Source organism: Nerophis ophidion, linkage group LG05, assembly GCF_033978795.1.
Source record: "Nerophis ophidion isolate RoL-2023_Sa linkage group LG05, RoL_Noph_v1.0, whole genome shotgun sequence".
NCBI classification, from domain to species: domain Eukaryota; kingdom Metazoa; phylum Chordata; class Actinopteri; order Syngnathiformes; family Syngnathidae; genus Nerophis; species Nerophis ophidion.
In genome coordinates this window covers 79,107,234-79,131,908 of record NC_084615.1, presented here as the reverse complement: position 1 = coordinate 79,131,908, position 24,675 = coordinate 79,107,234, and the positions used below count along the sequence as shown (strand labels likewise).

General features: G+C 41.0%; 1 protein-coding gene across 2 annotated transcripts in view; it reads left to right on the top strand.

Annotated features, from left to right (window-relative positions):
* The window catches only part of LOC133553647 (A disintegrin and metalloproteinase with thrombospondin motifs 2-like), a 338,493-nt gene that overhangs the window by 133,830 nt on the left and 179,988 nt on the right, over window positions 1-24,675 (top strand). For both annotated transcript variants that reach the window (XM_061902099.1, XM_061902098.1), the window contains exon 3: window positions 14,487-14,661. In XM_061902099.1, coding sequence (XP_061758083.1) covers window positions 14,487-14,661 — 175 coding nt within the window. The remainder of the gene's footprint in view (window positions 1-14,486; window positions 14,662-24,675) is intronic.

Genomic DNA, 24,675 nt, shown 5'->3' with positions numbered 1-24,675 from the left:
GGGTGTGACTTTGATCCTGGTCACCTATTGCATGTGTGTTCAGGTTACTTCCTTCACATCTTCAAATAGAACCCGATGTGCTCTCAAAAGGGCGGGTCCGCCCGGCGTAAGTGGACACGGGTGCAGCGGGGTCCACATTTGGAGACTGCGGGTCTCAAAGGGAAGGTCGGGGTTCACGTCACCCTCCTCATTTAATAATACAAACCCTGATTCCATATGAGTTGGGAAATGGTGTTAGATGTAAATATAAACAGAATACAATGATTTGTAAATCCTTTTCAAGCCATATTCAGTTGAATATGCTACAAAGACAACATATTTCATGTTCAAACTCATAAACATGTTTTTCATCTTTGCAAACAATCATTCAATTTAGAATTTGATGCCAGCAACATGTGACAAAGAAGTTGAAAAAGGTGCCAATAAATACTGATAAAGTTGAGGAATGCTCATCATGGTCACTACTGCCTACTTTCTCTTGATATATTCTTATTTTACTGTTATATTTTTATTCCCATTGTTGCTTTTTAGTTTTTATTCTTATTGTAATATTTCTCTATTTTGTTTCCATTTAAACCCCCATATTTAATTTGTACTTTTATTTAAATTGATCTCAACTCTGTACACTTCTGCTGGAATTTTAATTTTCCTGAAGGAATCAATAAAGTACTATCTATATATCTATCTATCCATCTATCCATCCATCCATCCATCCATCCATCCATCCATCTATCTATCTATCTATCTATCTATCTATCTATCTATCTATCTATCTATCTATCTATCTATCTATCTATCTATCTATCTATCTATCTATCTATCTATCTATCTATCTATCTATCTATCTATCTATCTATCTATCTATCTATCTATCTATCTATCTATCTATCTATCTATCTATCTATCTATCTATCTATCTATCTATCTATCTATCGATCTATCGATCCATCAAACACTTATTTGGAACATCCCACAGGTGTGCCGGCTAATTGGGAACAGGTGGGTGGCATGATTGTGATTGGCTATAAAAGCAGCTTCCCAAAACATGCTCACAAAGGATGGGGCGAGGTACACCCCTTTGTCCACAACTGTGTGAGCAAATAGTCAAACAGTTTAAGAACAACCTTTCTCAAAGTGACATTGCAAGAAATTTAGGGATTTCAACATCTACGCTCCATAATATCATCAAAAGGTTCAGAGAATCTGGAGAAATCACTCCATGTAAGCGGCATGGCCGGAAACCAACATTGAATGACCGTGACCTTCCATCCCTCAGACGGCACTGTATCAAAAACCGACATCAATCTCTAAAGGATATCACCACATGGGCTCAGGAACACTTCATAAAACCACTGTCACTAAATACAGTTGGTCGCTACATCTGTAAGTGCAAGTCAAAACTTAACTATGCAAAGCGAAAGCCATTTATCAACAACATCCAGAAACGCTGCCGGCTTCTCTGGGCCCGAAATCATCTAAGATGGACTGATGCAAAGTGGAAAAGTGTTCTGTGGTCTGACAAGTCCACATTTTATATTGTTTTTGAAAATATTCCCCAAAGGGGAAGCGCACCAACCAGACTGTTATGGACGCTAAGTGTAAAAGCCAGCATGTGTGATGGTATGGGGGTGTATTAGTGAACAAGACATGGGTAACTTACACATGTGTGATGGTATGGGGGTGTATTAGTGAACAAGACATGGGTAACTTACACATGTGTGATGGTATGGGGGTGTATTAGTGAACAAGACATGGGTAACTTACACGTGTGATGGTATGGGGGTGTATTAGTGAACAAGACATGGGTAACTTACACATGTGTGATGGTATGGGGGTGTATTAGTGAACAAGACATGGGTAACTTACACATGTGTGATGGTATGGGGGTGTATTAGTGAACAAGACATGGGTAACTTACACATCTGTGATGGTATGGGGGTGTATTAGTGAACAAGACATGGGTAACTTACACATGTGTGATGGTATGGGGGTGTATTAGTGAACAAGACATGGGTAACTTACACATGTGTGATGGTATGGGGGTGTATTAGTGCCCAAGACATGGGTAACTTACACATGTGTGATGGTATGGGGGTGTATTAGTGCCCAAGGCATGGGTAACTTACACATGTGTGATGGTATGGGGGTGCATTAGTGCCCAAGACATGGGTAACTTACACATGTGTGATGGTATGGGGGTGCATTAGTGAACAAGACATGGGTAACTTACACATGTGTGATGGTATGGGGGTGCATTAGTGCCCAAGGCATGGGTAACTTACACATGTGTGATGGTATGGGGGTGCATTAGTGCCCAAGGCATGGGTAACTTACACATCTGTGAAGGCACCATTAATGCTGAACGGTACATACAGGATTTGGAACAACATATGCTGCCATCTATGCTCGATTGCACGCAAGATGTGATCATGTGATGCAGGTTAACGCTTTAAAGATAATGTTTGTCGTCTTTAATCGCCAAGACATCGCGTGTGATGCCCATGAGGTCTTTCCTTGTTCCGTTTGTTTATACGGCGATTGCAATGTGAGCTGGAATAGATTTTACAGCTTGCCGTTAAGCCATTTAGAAAGCCGTGCCTTAGTTATTTCCTCCGATATTACCAACGGTTCAGCGCCGCTTATCAAAAAGGTCTGTTTGGTGCAGGGCTGTTGTCCAGGATTTCCATCACTTTGATGGTCGGCTGTCTTTTTGTCATTTCATTCTACCCTCTTTATTTTATTGTTAAATACACACTTTTATTCATGGCCAATGTCCTAATGTAAAACATTCTCCCGTTAAAATGTCGTAATAAAGCCGGACCTCGATTTACAAACCCATCATTACATAGACTTTTTTGATTTAGGAACTACTCAGCAAATAAAAATAGGTTTACAGTATTTCCTTGAATTGCCGCCGGGGTGCTAATTAATTTAAAACTTATTCTCACTCCGGCACTTACCGAAGGCATGCGGTAAATTTAGGCCTGCGCTTATAAATTTGAGTGTGATGTAAGGATACCATCATGAAAAGCACATTTCCTAGAAAAAACATTATTATGGTCTTACCTTTACTTATAAATGAAGTCCATGCGCAGCTCCTTCTGATCAAAAGCATCGATAACTTGTTTATAGAAGTCTTCCTTATCTTTCTTCAGTTTTAAAAGTCTCTCTGTCTCGATGGATATCTCCCTTTATTACCTCCTGCTTCCATTTAGATATGTAATCCTCCATGTTAAAAGTACAAGCGAGAGGAAAAAATAAACGATTGCTGCTTGTTGTCACTTCTTCTGCAGCCGAGTAGTCGCAAGAAGGATCACTAGCGCCCTCTACCACCAGGAGGCGGGAGTCATTTAATGACTCATATTTGACACACGCAGCTACGGTATATTAATAAAACATAGCTGCTTACTGTTCTTTTTAGCATATTCAATAGCTTGGACCTTAAATCCTACTGAATAGCTCTTAATCTTCTTCCCTTTATGCGATTTCAAATTATTGATATCAGCCTCCTCCATTTTGAAAATGATGACAGGTGAAGTGTCACTCGTGACGTGACGAGTTTGACCCGGCGGAAATTCTAGACATATGCTAATTATTTCGCGAAACGAGTTTGTCTTGGCGGAAATTCTAGACATGCGCTAATAAAAATAATATTTAGCAAAACGAGTTTGACCCGGCGTTAATCCTGAGCCGTAATGGGCACCCCTGGTCTAGAAGAAGACTTTGTTCAATTTGGATGCACTTTGATGCTGTGTTCGCCTCAGCTTTTCAAAGAACCGGTCCACTCACACGGTCCCTTCCTCTGTGGCCAATCCCATCGATCCGACTACGTCTCCCGGTCCCACATGTCATCTTTTTTCTTTGACACGGCTCCTCTACCCGGGCTGCTTGGTATTCCGAAGGGGCCACGCTTGCACCATCGAAGATCCATCAGCCGCGATCGGAATGCCGCACCACGGCTTTGGGGAAATAGAGGGATGAAACGAGAGCGTGGCGGAGAGGGAGTGAAATGACAGGTCAATGGCGAGTTGACGGGGGTCGGCACCAAAGCCTCCGGGCTTCCTCAGAGGAAGGGACGGGACCAAAGTAAAGTCCGCAGCGAGGAAATTGTGATGAATGTAATGCTGTCAAAATTAATGCGTTAATCCATCATCATAATTTGATTTAACTGAAATGTTTAACTCAAGTCACCAGACACTAGATCCTCTGGAAATGCATTTTGGGACGTTGTTCGATGCCGCATGCAGTAGACACAGTTGCAGGGCCACACCTTCCCATACGGTGGTTAGAGCAGGGGTGTCCAAACTTTTTCCACTGAAAACCAAAGCAAGCGGAGGCCATTTTCATAGTTTTTTATTTTAAAAACCAATATAATATATGTATAAAAAATATACATTTAAGCCTCTACTCAGTTATGATCCCGGGGACACCAAAGGGTTTTGGTCCCAAAAAAAAAAAAAAAGTCTCATTATTCAGTATTACTATTTTTATTATTATGCACGTTTTAAATCTCTAGTGAAGTGAATTATATTTATATAGCGCTTTTCTCTAGTGACTCAAAGCGCTTTACATAGTGAAACCTAATATCTAAGTTACATTTTAAACCAGTGTGGGTGGCACTGGGAGCAGGTGGGTAGAGTGTCTTGCCCAAGGACACAACAGCAGTGACTAGGATGGCGAAAGCGGGAATCGAACCTGCAACCCTCAAGTTGCTGGCACGGCCACTCTACCAACCGAGCTATACCGCCCAACATTAGAAAAAAAAATTGAAAAAACACAAAAAATGCAATATTTTCACTCAATAACTTTGTTAGGTGGAATATTTGAGATGATATAATAATTGGAGCCTTAATTTGGGATTTTGATTCATTATTATTTTTTGAGCAGTGACACTTAAAAACAAATCACACTAAAATATTTGGGAATCCAAAAGTGTCTTACTCATTAAAGTGTTAAAAAATAAATCATACATTTTTTTTTTCTGTTTACTTTTAGCACAATAATCTCGAGATCAACTTCAGATCTATCCGTCAATTTTAAGTTTTATTGTTGTGTATGTTTTGTTTGTTTGTTTTAGGCCCTTCTTTAAATAACAGCTCAGTCTTTTTTATATGACAAAACACAAAATATGCAACATTTTCCCCCAAAAAATATCTCCAAGTGGAATATTTAATGTGACGTAATTGAAGCCTTGGATAGGTCAATAATTCAAAATGACATTGATTTTGATTCATTATTATTTTTTAAAGAAAGAAACAGCCTGCATGGCAGCTTTGTGTTATTAAAGGATTGCAACAATTTCTTGTTACATTTCACCTGTTTGCGCTTTTATACCACTTTTTATGTTTTTGATTTTTTTTAATTGTATTTTTAAAATGTGTTTAAAATGCCGTTAAAGAATGACCTGCGGGCCCCAAATGGCCCCCGGGCCGCACTTTGGACACCCCTGGGTTAGAGTGTCCATGAGATCGGTAGGTCGTGAGTTCAAACCCCGGCCAAGTCATACCAATGACTATCAAAACGGGACCCATTACCACTCTGCATCAAGGGTTGGAATTGGGGGTTAACTCACCAAAAATGGTTCCCGGGCGCGGCCACCGCTGCTGCTCACTGCTCCCCTCACCTCCCAGGGGGTGATCAATGGTGATGGCTCAATTGCAGAGAATAATTTCGCCACACCTAGTGTGTTGGCGACAATCATTGGTCATTTAAATGTTACCTTTAACCAGGACTGGGTAATTATTTTGACTCGGGGGCTAAATTTAGAGAGAAAAATGTGTCTGGGGGTCCAGTATATCTAATTTTTAGGAACACTAATACAAAACTTCACAATAATGCCTGATTGAATGCTAAAAACGTTATGACGGACCGCCTTAAAATACGGAACGGAATTTAACATTTTTTTACTGAATGAGACACGCGGAATGTACATGAAAATAAAGAATGTGGGACCTACTATATTAGCTATGAACGATAAAACACTGAATATTGACAACAAATGAACGCCCCCCCCCCCCCCTTTGACTGACATATTTTACAATCTGTTGTGTCTTGACGAAGGGGAGGAGACGGCAAACAGACACCAGAGGGCTATGTGCAATCATTTATTATATATGTAGTAAATACATATAATAAAAATAATAAACAATACTAACTAATAAACTAAGGAAATGAAGTGTGACAAAAATCCAAGAGTGTGTATGGTGTAACACTATGTGTAGAAGTTAAAGTTAAAAGTTAAAGTAGCAATGATTGTCACACACACACACTAGGTGTGGTGAAATGTGTCCTCTGCATTTGACCCATCCCCTTGATCACCCCCTGGTAAGTGAGGGGAGCAGTGAGCAGCAGCAGTGCCACGCCCGGGAATCATTTATGGTGATTTAACCCCCAATTCCAACCCTTGATGCTGAGTGCCAAGCAGGGAGGTAATGGCTCCCATTTTTATAGCTTTGGTATGACTCACAACCTACCGATCTCAGGGTAGATTCTCCAACCACTAGGCCAATTTAACTGAAGTGTGTGTTACTAAAGTGTTGAACAAGATACAAGGAAGTCCAGGGGCCAGGCAGGTGATCATGGGCGAGCGAGGAGTCGAGCAACGATTGAGGCAATCGAGATCCAGGGCAACGGAAGGAAAACAGGTACACCTTGAGAGAACTAAGTTCTCGCGTCTATCCTTGGGTCCACTGGTCCTTTATTAAGCTCGCCCTCATCAGTCACAGGTGTGCAGATTGGCTGATGGTCTGCAGGCTTGTAGCTGCGTGGGCGTGCTGCTCCCAGCGCGAGCAGGGGCGTGTCCCAACGCGCCGTCAGCGGATCCTAGGAAGGAGTGCGCCGTAACACAATCAGGCGAAACGCAAACAAAAATGCAACAAACAGTGAAATATGAACGCCAAGGTTAAAAAAAACCCCCACCTACAATCTGATAGATCTGATACATCACTAAGCTTTAGAAATTTGTTGTGAAAAACTCCTTCCGCGTCTGTCCCTGACACCCGCATTTCAAGCTGGCCGCTCTGGAAACACTCTGTGGAAAACTCTCCCCACCCACACTACTTGATGCCTCGTCTGAGCTGCTGTGACTTAGACTACCATAATAACTGATTAGATGACCATGGTATCTATTTGTGGCGTCCTCGCTGACACTGGACACACGACGCATCGTAGCAGGTTTGATTCACATTTATTGTTTCAAACGACCTTTCTTCGGGCCAGTCGGGCGCGGCCATTTCTAGTACGCCGGTTCCTCTTCCTGGTCGCCGGCTGCGTCGATGGCGGGGACTCATTTTGGCGTGATCTCGGTTGTCGGGCTCGTGGTCGGGCTGCCGTGGTTTTTCTCCTCTCTCTCACTCTCGATCGCGCCCCCTTCGCCTCTCTTAAAGTCTAGGAGCAGATGCGCAGATTGTGAGCAGGTGTGTGTCCTACGCACCTGACTCCGATTGCTGTCCTCCTGCCGCTCCGGGTGCGCCCCGCCTCCTGGCCTCCATCTTGGTCCAGAACGTCTCTCTCAGCCCGCTGTCGGCCCATCGGCCGCGTCTCTCCACACTATTATATCATGCAAAAGCTCATATTCCAACCATTGAAATACTTTGTATAATTCAAGACTTACGGTCACTAGAAAACATCACCTCAGACCATAATTGCAGCTACACTTTCCATCTTAAAGATCAAAAAAATTATTTGGGAATGTCCGGCGGGCCAGATTTAAAAACTTAACGAGCCGCATGTGGCCCCCGGGCCTTATATTGCCTCGGTCTGCTTTCCACAGATCATGTAGTATGCATGATCCGTGGCTGCTTCCGTTTTCCTGTAAATGAGCGCATGTATCGTAACTATAAACCACTACTTTTTTTCTAGGTTTTGATCCCTGCGGCTTATATTACAGAGCGACTAATTGATCAATCAATCAATCAATGTTTATTTATATAGCCCCAAATCACAAATGTCTCAAAGGGCTGCACAAACCACTACAACATCCTCGGTAGGCCCACAAAAGGGCAAGGAAAACTCACACCCAGTGGGGACCGAAAGCTATGGATGTCGAGCGGGTCTAACATGATACTGTGAAAGTTCAATCCATAGTGGCTCCAACACAGTCGCGAGAGTTCAGTTCAAAGCGGATCCAAGACAGCAGCGAGAGTCCCGTCCACAGGAAACCATCTCAAGTGGAGGCGGATCAGCAGCGTAGAGATGTCCCCAACCGATACACAGGCGAGCGGTCCATCCTGGGTCTCGACTCTGGACAGCCAGTACTTCATCCATGGTCATCGGACCGGACCCCCTCCACAAGGGAGGGGGGGACATAGGAGAAAAAAGAAAAGAAGCGGCAGATCAACTGGTCTAAAAAGGGAGTCTATTTAAAGGCTAGAGTATACAAATGAGTTTTAAGGTGAGACTTAAATGTTTCTACTGAGGTGGCATCTCAAACTGTTACCGGGAGGGCATTCCAGAGTACTGGAGCCCGAACGGAAAACGCTCTATAGCCCGCAGACTTTTTTTGGGCTCTAGGAATCACTAATAAGCCGGAGTCCTTTGAAGGCAGATTTCTTGCCGGGACATATGGTACAATACAATCGGCAAGATAGGATGGAGCTAGACCGTGTAGTATTTTATACCTAAGTAGTAAAACCTTAAAGTCACATCTTAAGTGCACAGGAAGCCAGTGCAGGTGAGCCAGTATAGGTATATATGTATGTATATATGTATATAAAGGTATATACAGTATAGGTATATATGTATGTATATATGTATATAAAGGTATATACATTATAGGTATATATGTATGTATATATGTATATAAAGGTATATACATTATAGGTATATATGTATGTATATATGTATATAAAGGTATATACAGTATAGGTATATATGTATATAAAGGTATATACAGTATAGGTATATATGTATGTATATATGTATATAGAGGTATATACATTATAGGTATATATGTATGTATATATGTATATAAAGGTATATACATTATAGGTATATATGTATGTATATATGTATATAAAGGTATATACAGTATAGGTATATATGTATGTATATATGTATATAAAGGTATATACAGTATAGGTATATATGTATGTATATATGTATATAAAGGTATATACATTATAGGTATATATGTATGTATATATGTATATAAAGGTATATACAGTATAGGTATATATGTATATAAAGGTATATACAGTATAGGTATATATGTATGTATATATGTATATAGAGGTATATACATTATAGGTATATATGTATGTATATATGTATATAAAGGTATATACATTATAGGTATATATGTATGTATATATGTATATAAAGGTATATACAGTATAGGTATATATGTATGTATATATGTATATAAAGGTATATACAGTATAGGTATATATGTATGTATATATGTATATAAAGGTATATACAGTACAGGCGTAATGTGATCAAACTTTCTTGTTCTTGTCAAAAGTCTAGCAGCCGCATTTTGTACCAACTGTAGTCTTTTAATGCTAGACATGGGGAGACCCGAAAATAATACGTTACAGTAATCGAGACGAGTCGTAACAAACGCATGGATAATGATCTCGGCGTCTTTAGTGGACAAAACGGAGCGAATTTTAGCGATATTACGGAGATGAAAGAAGGCCGTTTTAGTAACGCTTTTAATGTGTGACTCAAAGGAGAGAGTTGGGTGGAAGATAATACCCAGATTTTTTGCCGAGTCACCTTGTTTTATTATTTGGTTGTCAAATGTTAAAGTTGTATTATTAAATAGAGGTCGGTGTCTAGCAGGACCGATAATCAGCATTTCCGTTTTTTTGGCGTTAAGTTGCAAAAAGTTAGCGGACATCCATTGTTTAATTTCATTAAGACACGCCTCCAGCTGACTACAATCCGGCGTGTTGGTTAGCTTTAGGGGCATGTAGAGTTGGGTGTCATCAGCATAACAGTGAAAGCTAATACCGTATTTGCGTATGACGAATGATGGATTTTTTCTTCGCTGACAGCATGATAAAAATGATAAAAATAACAATGAATAAAACCTAAACTGTGCCAACCCGATGTAAAAGGTGTTTAATTAACATATTTGTGGCATCTTTCTTTTTTTAGCCTTTTTACACATTTAAAATGAAACGGTCTTCATTAGAGATGTCCGGTAAGGGCTTTTTTGCAGATATTCCGATATTGTCCAAGTACCGATTACGATATCAACCGATACCGATATATACAGTGGTGGAATTAACACATTATTATGCCTAATTTTGTTGTGATGCGCCACTGGATGCATTAAACAATGTAGCAAGGTTTTCCAAAATAAATCAACTGAAGTTATGGGAAAAAAAAGCCAACATGGCGCTGCCATATTTATTATTGAAGTCACAAAGTGCATTTTTTTTTTTTTAACACGCCTCCAAACAGCAGCTTGGAATTTGGGACACCCTCCGGAAGAGTTAGTGCTGTAAGAGGTTCTGGGTATTTGTTCTGTTGTGTTTATGTTGTGTTACGCTGCGGATGTTCTCCCGAAATGTGCTTGTCATTCTTGTTTGGTGTGGGTTCACAGTGTGGCGCTTATTTGTAACAGTGTTAAAGTTGCATTCACTTGTGTGTGTGAAAAGCCGTAGATATTATGTGCAAAGGCAGTGTTTTTTTAAGGTTTATCGGCGCCCAGTACTCCTCCCTACGTCCGCGTACCACTCCATACCGCCGCATTTTAAAGTCATACATTTTACTTTTTGAAACCAATACCGATAATTTCCGATATTACATTTTAAAGCATTTATCTGCCGATAATATTTGCAGTCCGATATTATCGGCTATCTCTAGTCTTTATACATTTTGCGCTTTACTATACTTTGAATGATACCTGAACCGCTTTAGATCGTACATCAAATTCACCCATTGACACACTGAAGAACAAATATAGAGTAAAAAAAATAAAATAATATGGGCTGCTTGCATTGCAGCAGGCCTATAATTATCATGTTTATTTCTGATTAATTTGTATCAACCCAGTGATTATATTAATAGAAAATGGTAATCCTTTGAAATCATTGCGTAAATTGTAATTACCGTATTTTGTTGAATTGCCGCCGGGGCGCTAATTAATTTAAAACCTCTTCTCACTCCCGCGCTTACCAAAGTCAGGCGGTAAATTTAGGCCTGCGCTTATACATTTGAGTGTGATGTAAGGATACCATCATGAAAAGCACATTTAATAAAAAACAACATTATTATGGTCTTACCTTTGCTTATAAATTAAGTCCATGCGCAGCTCCTTCTGATCAAAAGCATCGATAACTTGTTTATAGAAGTCTTCCTTATCTTTCTTCAGTTTTAAAAGTCTCTCTGTCTCAATGGAGATCTCCCTTTATTACCTCCTGCTTCCATTGAAAGTCCAGTTTAGAAAACTGTTTTATTTTACATATGTAATCCTCCATGTTAAAAGTGCAAGCGAGAGGAACAAAATAAACGATCGTTGCTTGTTGTCACTTCTTCTGCAGCCGAGTAGTCGCAAGAAGGATCACTAGCGCCCTCTACCACCAGGAGGCGGGAGTCATTTAATGACTCCTATTTGACACACGCAGCTACGGTATATTAATAAAACATAGCTGCTTACTGTTCTTTTGAGCATATTCAATAGCTTGGACCTTAAATCCTACTGAATAGCTCTTAATCTTCTTCCCTTTATGCAATTTTAAATGATTGAAATCAGCCTCCTCCATTTTGAAAATGATGACAGGTGAAGTGTCACTCGTGACGTGACGAGTTTGACCCGGTGGAAATTCTAGACATGCGCATTCTATATACCCGGCGGCAATTCAAGGAAATACAGTAGCGGTAAAGTAAGGAGATATATTTGTGTGGGTATTTTTTTCCAAAGCTTTCTTTCTCTCCGCGTGCCGGACCCCAAAGACTTCCTTCGACCGTTTCCTTGGCGATGACCAGTTGTCTTAAGCAGACACATGCAATAAGAAAGACTGATCCACGCTTTCATGTGCATCCTTCAACCGCCTCTTTTCTCGCCTCAATGTTCTGCATGTCAGCTTCTCTCTCGGCGAGTTGGGCACACATCCGATGTGCGAATGTTGGGGCGAAAGACAGATGTGCGGAATTACCTGACAGCAGGTGTTTGGTCCTGGACGGGAGAAGGACAGTCTCATCTCCCGGTGTGGCCATTTCACACGCCAAGTGTCACTCTGGCCTCTGCTGAGTCTCAGGAGGGGAGTCACTGCGGCACTCTGCCTCCTCCCCAAAGTGAAAGACTAGTTCTGCCTTCAACCTGCCTTCAACAGAGAGGAAGGTTCATGTTTAGATTGCGAATACAACATGATGTAACGCTTTGTGCGCCTTGTTTAAAGGACCCATGGTGTCTAAATGACACACATTTCACTAACAACACTGCCAAAACTGAAATCTAAGTGCAAAACCCGTTTCCATATGATTTGGGAAATTGTGTTAGATGTAAATATAAACAGAATACAATGATTTGCAAATCCTTTTCAAGCCATATTCAGTTGAATATGCTACAAAGACAACATATTTGATGTTCAAACTCATAAACTTTATTTTTTTTCTGCAAATAATAAATCACTTAGAATTTATTGGCTGCAAAGTAGTTGGGAAAGGGCATGTTCACCACTGTGTTACATCACCTTTTCTTTGAACAACACTCAATAAACGTTTGGGAATTGAGGAAACTAATTCTTGAAGTTTTGAAAGTGGAATTCTTTCCCATTCTTGTTTTGGGGCGGCATAGCTCGGTTGGTAGAGTGGCCGTGTCAGCAACTTGAGGGTTGCGGGTTCGATTCCCGCTTGTGCCATCCTAGTTACTGCTGTTGTGTCCTTGGGCAAGACACTTTACCCACCTGCTCCCAGTGCCAGCCACACTGGTTTAAATGTAACTTAGATATTGGGTTTCACTATGTAAAGCGCTTTGAGTCATTTGAGAAAAGCGCTATATAAATATAATTCACTTCACTTCACTTTTATGTAGAGCTTCAGTCCTTCAACAGTCCGGGGTCTCCGCTGTGGTATTTTACGCTTCATAATGCGCCACACATTTTCCATGGGAGACAGGTCTAGACAGCAGGCGGGCCAGGAAAGTATCCACTGTTGTAACACGTGCTGAATGTGGCTAGGCATTGTCTTGCTGAAATAAGCAGGGGCGTCCATGAAAAAGACGGCGCTTATATGGCAGCATATGTTGCTCCAAAACCTGTATGTACCTTTTAGCATTAATGGTGCCTTCACAGATGTGTAAGTTACCCATGCCTTGGGCACTAATACACCCCCATACCATCACACATGCTGGCTTTTCAACTTTGCGTCGATAACAGTCTGGATGATTCACTTCCCCTTTGGTCCGGATGACACAATGTCGAATATTTCCAAAAACAATTTGAAATGTGGACTCGTCAGACCACAGAACACTTTTCCACTTTGCATCAGTCCATCTTAGATGATCTCAGGCCCAGAGAAGCCGGGAGCGTTTCTGGATGTTGTTGATAAATGGCTTTCGCTTTGCATAGTAGAGCTTTAACTTGCACTTACAGATGTAGCGACGAACTGTATTTAGTGACAATGGTTTTCTGAAGTGTTCCTGGGCCCATGTGGTGATATCCTTTAGAGATTGATGTCTGTTTTTGATACAGTGCCGTCTGAGGGATGAAAAGTCACGGTCATTCAATGTTGGTTTCCGGCCATGCCGCTTACGTGGAGTGATTTCTCCAGATTGTGTGATGATATTATGGAGCGTAGATGTTGAAATCCCTAAATTTCTTGCAATGTCACTTTGAGAAAGGTTGTTCTTAAACTGTTTGACTATTTGCTCACGCAGTTGTGGACAAAGGGGTGTACCTCGCCCCATCCTTTCCTGTGTAAGACTAAGCATTTTTTGGGAAGCTGTTTTTATAGCCAATCATGGCTTTTGAACTTTGCGTGGATAACAGTCTGGATGATTCGCTTCCCCTTTGGTCTGGATGACACAACGTCGAATATTTCCAAAAACAATTTGAAATGCGGTCTCGTCAGACCACAGAACACTTTTCCACTTTATTGCAATACTATACTAATACCGGTTTACCGTAGCACCCTAACAGGAAGTGAACAAAAGTGTTAGCAACTGCTATGTAAAGGAAAAGGGGTTTGATTAAATAAGCTCTGCTTCTTCCGTCTCCTTTTCAAACATGTTGAATGGAGAAACTGGGAATTGTCTCCTGAATTAGCCTGGCTAACATCCGGCTAGTTAACCTGGCTAACCTGGTTGACGTCCTGTTATTGTTCCTCTCATTGTAGCCCATCGGGTTGAGTTTTTCCTTGCCCCGATGTGGGATCTAAGCCAAGGATGTCGTTGTGGCTCGTGCAGCCCTTTGAGACGCTGGTGATTTAGGGCTATATAAGTCAACTTTGATTGATTGATGGATCATGTTGTACACGACTCAACACCCGATGCTTCTTGCCTTGTCACCGACATCTTGGTTTGAATTTTGTAGGCGGGCATGATCAGGACGGAGCAAGAGGAGTTCTTTATCGAGCCGATGGAAAAAGGCGACGGGGCGATCGAGGAGGAGGAGGGGGCAGCGGGAGGAAGGTCGCACATCGTCTACCGCTCCTCGGCCATAAAGAAGGCGCCCATCGACAGCACGGCGGGAGACTTCCACTCCAGAGGTCAGTCACCTGTTCCAACTTGATGTACCAAACCTGCACCGACACTCCCTGGGCAAGAAACTGAAGTAACTGAAGCATTGTTCTGCAAACCCCGTTTCCATATGAGTTGGGAAATTGTGTTAGATGTAAATATAAACAGAATACAATGATTTGCAAATCCTTTTCAAGCCATATTCAGTTGAATATGCTACAAAGACAACATATTTCATGTTCAAACTCATAAACACTTCTTTTTTTTTTTGCAAATAATCATAAACTTTAGAATTTGATGCCAGCAACACCTAACAAAGAAGTTGGGAAAGGTGGCAATAAACACTGATAAAGTTGAGGAATGCTCATCAAACACTTATATGCAACATCCCACAGGTGTGCAGGCTAATTGGGAACAGGTGGGTGCCATGATTGGCTATAAAAACAGCTTCCATGAAATGCTAAGTAATTCACAAACAAGGATGGGGTGAGGGTCACCACTTTGTAAGCAAATTGTCGAACAGTTTTAGAACAACATTTCTCAACGAGCTATTGCAAGGAATTTAGGGATTTTACCATCTACGCTCTATAAAATCATCAAAAGGTTCAGAGAATCTGGAGAAATCACTGCACGTAAGCCATGATATTACAGACTTTTAATCCCTCAGGCGGTACTGCATCAAATACCGACATCAGTGTGTAAAGGATATCATCACATGCCCCCAGGAACTCTTAATAAAACCACTGTCAGTAACTACAGTTGTTTGCTACATCTGTAAGTGCAAGTTAAAACTCTACTATGCAAAGCCAAACCCATTTATCAACAACATCCTGGAACGCCGCCGGCTTGGCTGGGCCCGAGCTCACCTAAGATGGACTGATGCAAAGTGGAAAGGTGTTCTGTGGTCTGACGAGGCCACATTTCAAATTATATTTGGAAACAGAGGACGTGGTGTCCTCTAGAAAAAAGAGGAAAATAACCATTCGGATTGTTATAGGCAAAAAGTGTAAAAGCCAGCATGTGTGATGGTATGGGGGTGTATTAGTGCCCAAGGCATGGGTAACTTACACATCTGTGAAGGCACCATTAATGCTGAATGGTCCATACAGGTTTTGGAGCAACATATGTTGTCATCCAAGCAACGTTATCATGGACGCCCCTGCTTATTTCAGCAAGACAAGTGTTACAACAGCGTTGCTTCGTAAAAAAAGAGTGCGGGTACTTTCCTTACCCACCTGCAGTCCAGACCTGTCTCCCATGGAAAATGTGTGGTGCATTATGAAGCGTAAAATAGGACAGCGGAGACCCCGGACTGTTGAAGGACTGAAGCTCTACATAAAACAAGAATGGGAAAGAATTCCACTTTCAAAGCTTCAACAATTAGTTTCCTCAGTTCCCAAACTATTATTGAGTGTTGTTAAAAGAAAAGGTGATGTAACACAGTGGTGAACATGCCCTTTCCCAACTACTTTGGCACATGTTGCAGCCATGAAATTTTAAGTTAATTATTATTTGCAAAAAAATTTACGTTTATGAGTTTGAACATCAAATATGTTGTCTTTTTAGCATATTCAACTGAATATGGCTTGAAAAGGATTTGCAAATCATTGTATTCTGTTTATATTTACATCTAACACAATTTCCCAACTCATATGAAAACGGGGTTTGTATGCATTGTCGACGCGAGATCACTCTGCTGTCAGGGAAAAAAAAGATTTCACCTGCTCTGCACAAACACATCCACTCATCACTGCCCTCATTATCGGGAGGAAACTGAGTGACATATGGAGATGTAGCACCACGTCGCCGTGCCTTTATTTTGAAATGCTACACTGCATTAGATGCATCAACAATTAACCTGCTGGCCGTCTATTCGCTTGAGGAGCCCAAACATGTTGTGTACTAGCCTGAAAGGTGGAGATCAGGGATATCCAACTGCTTTTCATGGTGGAGGGCTGCTTGGAACAGTGAATAATGAGGACGTTTGCATATGGATTTCATTATTAATTATACATCCATCCATTAATTTATACCGCTTGTCCTTTTTGGGTTCGCGGTGGGTGCCAGAGCCTATCTCAGCTACATTCGGGCGGAAGGCGGAGTACACCCTGGACAAGTCACTACCTCATCACAGGGCCAACACAGATAGACAGACAACATTCACACTCACTTTCACACACTAGGGCCATCCATCCATGCATTTTTTTACCGCTTGTCCGTTCCGGGGTGGCGGGGGATGCTGGAGCCTATTTTAGTTACATTCGGGCGGAAGGCGGAGTACACCCTGGACAAGTCACCACCTCATCGCAGGGCCAACACAGATAGACAGACAACATTCAAACTCACATTCACACACTAGGGCCATCCATCCATGCATTTTCTACCGCTTGTCCCTTTCGGGGTGGTGCCGGAGCCTATCTCAGCTGCATTCGGGCGGAAGGCGGCGTAAACCCTGGACAAGTTGCCACCTCATCACAGGGCCAACACAGATGGACAGACAACATTCACACTCACATTCACACACTAGGGCCATCCATCCATGCATTTTTTTACCGCTTGTCCATTCCGGGGTGGCGGATAGATAGACAGACAACATTCACACACTAGGGACCATTTAGTGTTGCCAATCAACCTATCCCCAGGTGCATGTCTTTGGAGGTGGGAGGGGCCTCTCCCCAGGTGCATGTCTTTGGAGGTGGGAGGGGCCTATCCCCAGGTGCATGTCTTTGGAGGTGGGAGGGGCCTATCCCCAGGTGCATGTCTTTGGAGGTGGGAGGGGCCTATCCCCAGGTGCATGTCTTTGGAGGTGGGAGGGGCCTATCCCCAGGTGCATGTCTTTGGAGGTGGGAGGGGCCTATCCCCAGGTGCATGTCTTTGGAGGTGGGAGGAAGCCGGAGTAAAATGCCAACATGGCACTGCTATGTTTATTATTATTGAAGTCACAAAGTGCATAATTTTTCTAACATGCCTCAAAACAGCAGCTTGGAATTTGGGACATGCTCTCCCTGAGAGAGCATGAGGAGGTCGAGGTGGGCGGGGTTAGGGGCGGTGGGGCAGAGGTGGGGGTGTAGGGGGTAGCGGAGGGGGTGTATTTTTTTTATGTATATATTGCATTAGTTTTTAAAATAAAAAATATGAAAATGGCCCCCGCTTGCTTCGATATTTCAATGTGCGGCCCTCAGTGGAAATAGTTTGGACACCCCTGAATTAAACAATGTAACAAGGTTTTTCAAAATAAATAATAATAATAATAATAATAATAGATTTTATTTGTAAAAAAAAAAACTTTACGTTGAGCAAACAACCTCATAGTGCCACAGTATAAAAAGATATTAATAATAATAATAATAAAAATAATTAAAAAAACAAAATATAAAACTAGAAACAGCCCAAAAGCTAGAACCAGCATGCATATCATTAAGAAGGCTTTTTAAAAATATATAAAAATGTGTATATTGTAGCGTCCCGGAGGAGTTTGTGCTGCAAGGGATTCTGGGAATTTGTTCTGTTGAGTTTATGTTGTGTTACGGTGCGAATGTTCTCCCGAAATCAACTCACGTTATGGAAAAAAATGCCAACATGGCGCTGCCATATTTATTATTGAAGTCACAAAGTGCATTTTTTTTTTTAACATGCTTAAAAACAGCAGCTTGGAATTTGGGATATGCTCTCCCTGAGAAAGCATGAGGATGTTGAGGGGGGCGGGGTTGAGGTGTGGGGGGTAGCAGGGGCTGTATATTGTAGCGTCCCGGAAGACTTAGTGCTACAAGGGGTTCTTGGTTCAGACAGAGAGACTTCTTTGTTCTGTGGTGTTTATGTTGTGTTACGGTGCAGATGTTCTCCCGAAATGTGTTTGTCATTCTTGTTGGGTGTGGGTTCACAGTGTGGCGCATATTCGTAACAGTATTAAAGTTGTTTATACGGCCACCCTCAGTGTGACCTGTATGGCTGTTGACCAATTATGCTTTGCATTCACTTGTGTGTGTGTGAAAAGCTGTAGATATTATGAGATTGGGCAGTGCCTTTAGGGTTTATCGGCGCTCTGTACTTCTCCCTACATTCGTGTACCACTCCATACAGCGGCGTTTTAAAAAGTCATACATTTTACTTTTGGAAATCGATACCGATAATTTCCGATATTACATTTTAAAGCATTTATCGACCGATAATATCGGACTGCCGATATTATCGGACATCTCTACCCGGGATCTTCGTATTTTGAGGCACATGCACTAACCTCTGTCCCACCGTGCTGGCCTATTAATTATAAAGATATGTATTTTAAATATACTGTCAATTTTATAGTAAAAACTTTACATTTACAAAATGTTAATGTAAAATACTGATTTTCAAATAAAAAAAAATTTAAATGACAACATTTTACGGTAAATATAAAAACAGTACAACTGTTTTTAATTTTTTTTATTTTTTACGGAAAAAGCTGGCTGCTTAGTTGCCAGAATTGTACTATTAAGTTTCCTATTTACTATTATCATTGGTTTTTAGTACAAATCCTTTTTTTATTCTTAGCTGCCAGTTTTTCTACTGTAAAAATTTTTGTTTTTGTTTTTCCATTTACAGTAATACACTGTTAAAAAACAAGATTTTACAGTAAACATATGGCAGCTCAGTCAACAGAATTTCAACGCAAAAAACATTTTCTTATTTTTTTGTTTGCAGTAATATGCGGTAGAGAACACTGTAAAATGTACTGTCATTTTTTGTCACAATCTGTCACTTCATTACTGTTTGTTTTTTTTGTCTGATGTTTATTGCCTGTCAGCACTCTCATTACCTACATGTTTCCCCTCACCTGCTGCTGATTGGCAGCCCGGCCACACCTGGTGCTAATCAGCAGGCTGCTATTCATGCCTGCCTCGCCTGCACCTCTGTGCTGGAGGATTGACTATTGCTTGAGAATTGTTACACACACCACTTATATTAAAAAACTTCATCTTACCTGCTCCGCGTCCTCCTGGTTCCTGCATCTTGGGGTCACTACAACAGCAGCCATGCCAGTTTGCAACAATGTGTATTAATTTGATTGGTAGTTTGCTGTAAAATCATAAGTCAAGCAGATATTTAAGTATATATTTTTATATAGACAAAAATTGTTTGGAAAGTATGATAATATACTGTAATATTTGTTGTAATATTGAATATTGTTAAAGTTTAAAAGGCATGCAGTTTCAAGCAGTACATATATTTTTTCTGTCAGAATGAAAAAAAATGTGAAGTGAAGTGAATTATATTTATATAGCGCTTTTCTCAAGTGACTTAAAGCGCTTTACATAGTGACACCAAATATCTAAGTTACATTTAAAGCAGTGTGGGTGGCACTGGGAGCAGGTGGGTAAAGTGTCTTGCCCAAGGACACAACGAGAGTAACTAGGATTGCATAAGCTGGAATCGAACCTGCAACCCTCAAGTTGCTGGCACGGCCACTCTACCAACTGAGCTATGCCGCAAGAGACACCGGCGTTCACTGCAGCCATCCGACTTTCTGGTATGACTTTATAATCTCACGAAAATACTATTAACACAATGAGCAGATAAGGGATTTTCCAGAATTATCCTAGTAAATGTGTCTAATAACATCTGAATCGCTCACACTGCCGTCACCTTTTTTTTTTTTTTTTAAATAATGCTTCACTCTAACTTTCCTTATCCACAAATCTTTCATCCTCGCTCAAATTAATGGGGAAATTGTCGCTTTCTCAGTCCGAATAGCTCTAGCTACTGCTGGCTATGATTATAAACAATTTTCAGATGTGAGGAGCTCCACAACCCGTGACATCGTCTGCTACTTCCGATACAGGCAAGGCTTTTTTATTAGCGACCAAAAGTTGCGAACTTTATCGTGGATGTTCTCTACTAAATCCTTTCAGCAAAAATATGGCAATATGGCGAAATGATGAAGTATGACACATAGAATGGACCTGCTATCCCCGTTTAAATAACAACATCTCATTTCAGTAGGCCTTTAACACAACAAAAGCATATCCGCTGGCACAACCCTCAAAACAACAGTCATATATCAACGTTACAAAACAGAAATAAATGTACTTTAACGCATTATAACTTTTTGTACTATTTTGTACTGTTTTTGTACATGTATTACATTTAGTGAGAAAATATGAAGTAGTTTATTAACACATATCATAAAATAATTTCGCAGGCCAGATCTGGCCTTGAGTCCGACACCTGTGGCGTAGAATGAAAGCGATGGATGCAAAAAAAAGCAGAGCGACACTAACATCAGTTCGGTCACACTTAAGATGTGTATCATCAGAATAAACGCTGTCGGTGGCCTTAAGGGAACTTCAGCTCGCTTCAAATCTCCATAAAAGAAGAGACCCTGCATTTCAATAGGAAAAAAAAAACATTCAATATAATGGACCGCATTTCACCTCCAGCTGCGCTCCAAACTTGTACAACGGTTCAAAGAAAGCTTTTTTTTGTTTGTTTTTAATTCATCACACCTGAGAGCAGCATTTATTTTCCACCTGAAATATTGGCTGTTTTTCATGTGGTTTAAATTCATTTAAGTATTGTACTTTTGTGGGATGTATGTATTTAAGCCACACCCAACACATTTTAGAAGAAAAATATATGTTTACATATACAAAACCTAAAACCAGTAAAGAGCAATTTGTTTAAGAACAAAATTTCTCAACCAGCTTTTCAAGGGAATATAGGCTTTTCACCATCTACGGTCCGTAATAATCATTCAAATGTTCAGAGAATCTGGAGAAATCACTGCACCTAAGCAGCAAGGTTGAAAGCCAACATTGAATGCCCCTGACTTTCGATCAAAAACCGACAACAGTGTGTAAAGGATATCACCACATGGGCTCAGGAACACTCCAGAAAACCACTGTCAGTAACTATAGTTTGTCGCTACATCTGTTAAGTGCAAGTTAAAACTCTACGATGCAAAGCGAAAGCCATTTATCAATAACACACAGAAACGCCTGGGCTTCTGGGTGTTGTTGAACCCCATTTAAATGGTAAATAAAAACAGAATACAATGATTTGCAAATCCTTTTCAACCTATATTCAATTGAATAGACTGCAAAGACAAGGTATTTAACGTTTGAACTGGTAAACTTTGATATGTTTTGCAAATATTAGCTCATTTGGAATTGGACGCCTGCAATATGTTTCAAAAAAGCTGACACAAGGGGCAAAAAAGACTGAGAAAGTTGAGGAATGCTCATCAAAGACTTATTTGGAACATCCAACAGGTGAACAGGCTGATTGAGAACAGGTGGGTGCCATGATTGGGTATCACAGCAGCTTCCATGGAATTCTCAGTCATTCACAAACAAGGATGGGGCAAGGTACACCAATTTGTGAACAAATGCCTGAGCAATTTGTTTGAAAACAACATTTCTCAACCAGCTATTGCAAGGAATTTTGGTATTTCACCATCTACGGTCTGTAATATCATCAAAATGTTCGGAGAATCTGGAGAAATCACTGCACGTAATAGCAGCAAGGTTGAAAATCAATATTGAATGCCCCTGAATTTCGATCCCTCAGGCGGTACCGCATCAAAAACCGACAACAGTGTGTAAAGGATACCACCACATGGGCTCAGGATATTACTCTAGAATACCACTGTCAGTAACTATAGTTTGTCGCTACATCTGTTAAGTGCAAGTTAAAACTCTACGATGCAAAGCGAAATCCTTTTATCAACAACACCCAGAAACGCCACCGGCTTCGCTGGGCCCGAGTTCATGTGAGTTTAAAAGTTAAGCTGTACATCAAGCAAAAATGGGAAAGAATAAAAAATAATATAAATGAAAAATCATATTATGTTTATAAACTCAGGAAATACGTCCCTGGACACACGAGGACTTTAAATATGAGCAATGTATGATCCTGTAACTACTTGGTATCGGATTGATACCCAAGTTTGTGGTATCATCTAAAACGAATGTAAAGCATTCAAACAGCGGAAGAAAAAGTGATTATTACATTTTAACAGAAGTGTAGATAGAGCCTGATGAAAGAGAAAATATGCAGATATGAAGAGTAAATGAACAAGTAGATGAATTATTCATTTTCTACCACTTGTCCTTAATAATGTTGACAAAATAATGGAATGATAAATGACACAACATGTTACGGCATATGTCAGCAGCTAAATGTTTACTTACTACTAAAAGACGAGTTGTCTTGTATGTAAGCCCGGCTCGGTGGCCTTGTGGTTAGAGTCTTCGCCCTGAGATCGATAGGGCGCGAGTTCAAACCCTGAGTCATACCAAAGACTCTAAAAATGGGACCCATTACCTCCCTGCTTGGCACTCAGCATCAAGGGGTGGAGTTGGGGGTTAAATCACCAAAATGATTCCCGAGCGTGGCCACCGCTGCTGCTCACTGCTCCCCTCACCTGGGCAGATGGATCCAATGCAGAGGGTAATTTCCCTGATGTGCGATCTGAACCGAGGATGTTGTTGGGGTTTGTGCAGCCCTTTGAGACACTTGTGATTTAGGGCTGTATTAATAAACATTGATTGATTGATAAACATTGAATTTCACCACACCGAGTGTGTGTGTGTGAGACTATCAGTGGTACTTTAATGTTAAAGTCCTACTGAAAGCCACTACTAGCGACCACGCAGTCTGATAGTTTATATATCAATGATGAAATATTAACATTGCAACACATGACAATACGGCCGCTTTAGTTTACTAAATTGCAATTTTAAATTTCGTGCGGAAGTATCATGCTAAAACGTCGCGGTATGATGACGCGTCCACGTAACGTCACGCATTATAGAGGACATTTTGTTCCAGCACCGTTCACAGCTATAAGTCGTCTCTTTCCATCGCATAATTTTACAGTATTATGGACGTATGTGTTGCTGAATCTTTTGCAATTTGTTCAATGAATAATGGAGACGTCAAAGAAGAAAGCTGTAGGTGGGAAGTGGTGTATTGCGGCCGCCTTTAGCAACACAAACACAGCCGGTGTTTCATTGTTTACATTCCCGAAAGATGACGGTGAAGCTTTACTATGGAACAGAGCGGTGAAGCGGACATGGTTGGATTGGACCACACACACAAAGTACAGTGTATTACGAGGCAATCATTTAGAAAGACTGTGTTTTGAAGAGGGTCCCTTGCGAAGGGCAGAGATGGGCATCGCCACCACCCGCCGACCCACATCTGAGGTCCTCTCCAAGGTTTCTCATAGTCAGCATTATCACTGGCGTCCCACTGGATGTGAATTCTCCCTGCCCACTGGGTGTGAGTTTTCCTTGCCCTTTTGTGGGTTCTTCTGAGGATGTTGTAGTCGTAATGATTTGTGCAGTCCTTTGAGACATTTGTGATTTGGGGCTATATAAATAAACATTGATTGATTGATTGATTGATTGATTGATTGATTGATTGATTGTGGTATTTGCCATTGTTTGTTTACATTGGCAGCACTGTATGACGTCACAGGGAAATGGATAGTGGCATCGCAAATAGCGAAAATCAAGCACTTTAAGGTTTTTTTTAGGGCTATTCGGGGACTGGTAAAATTTTGAAAAAAAACTTCAAAAAAAGCCACTGGGAACTGATTTTTATTGTTTTTAACCCTTTTGAAATTGTGATAATGTTCCCCTTTAATCTTACTTCGATTTGAGTTCTTGCAGTTCATCCCATGCCATCGACCCCACTCCCCACTCTTCATTAGAGGGAAAGATACAAAGGCAAAAGGAACAGTCGGACATTGTGTATAAACTGCAGGTGTGTGTGCAGGTGTGATCAAAGAGTGTGTTTGCATTATCTGCACCACATGTATGGCGGGGTGTGTTCAGGTGTCAGTGGCAGTGGGGAGCAGATCACTGTTACTCCACTGCAGTGTCTTCTCGCTCGCTGGGTGTTCCTATGGAAACTCTGTCCTTCTCCGGGTATTATTAGACACCGGAGTGTCAAAAGCTCCCGAGTCGGAAGACACATCCCTTGCGCAAAAAAAAAAAAAAAGAAAAGAAAAGAAAAAAATGCTCATTAGAAATGGTGTCTTGACTCCTGCGAGTCGCAGA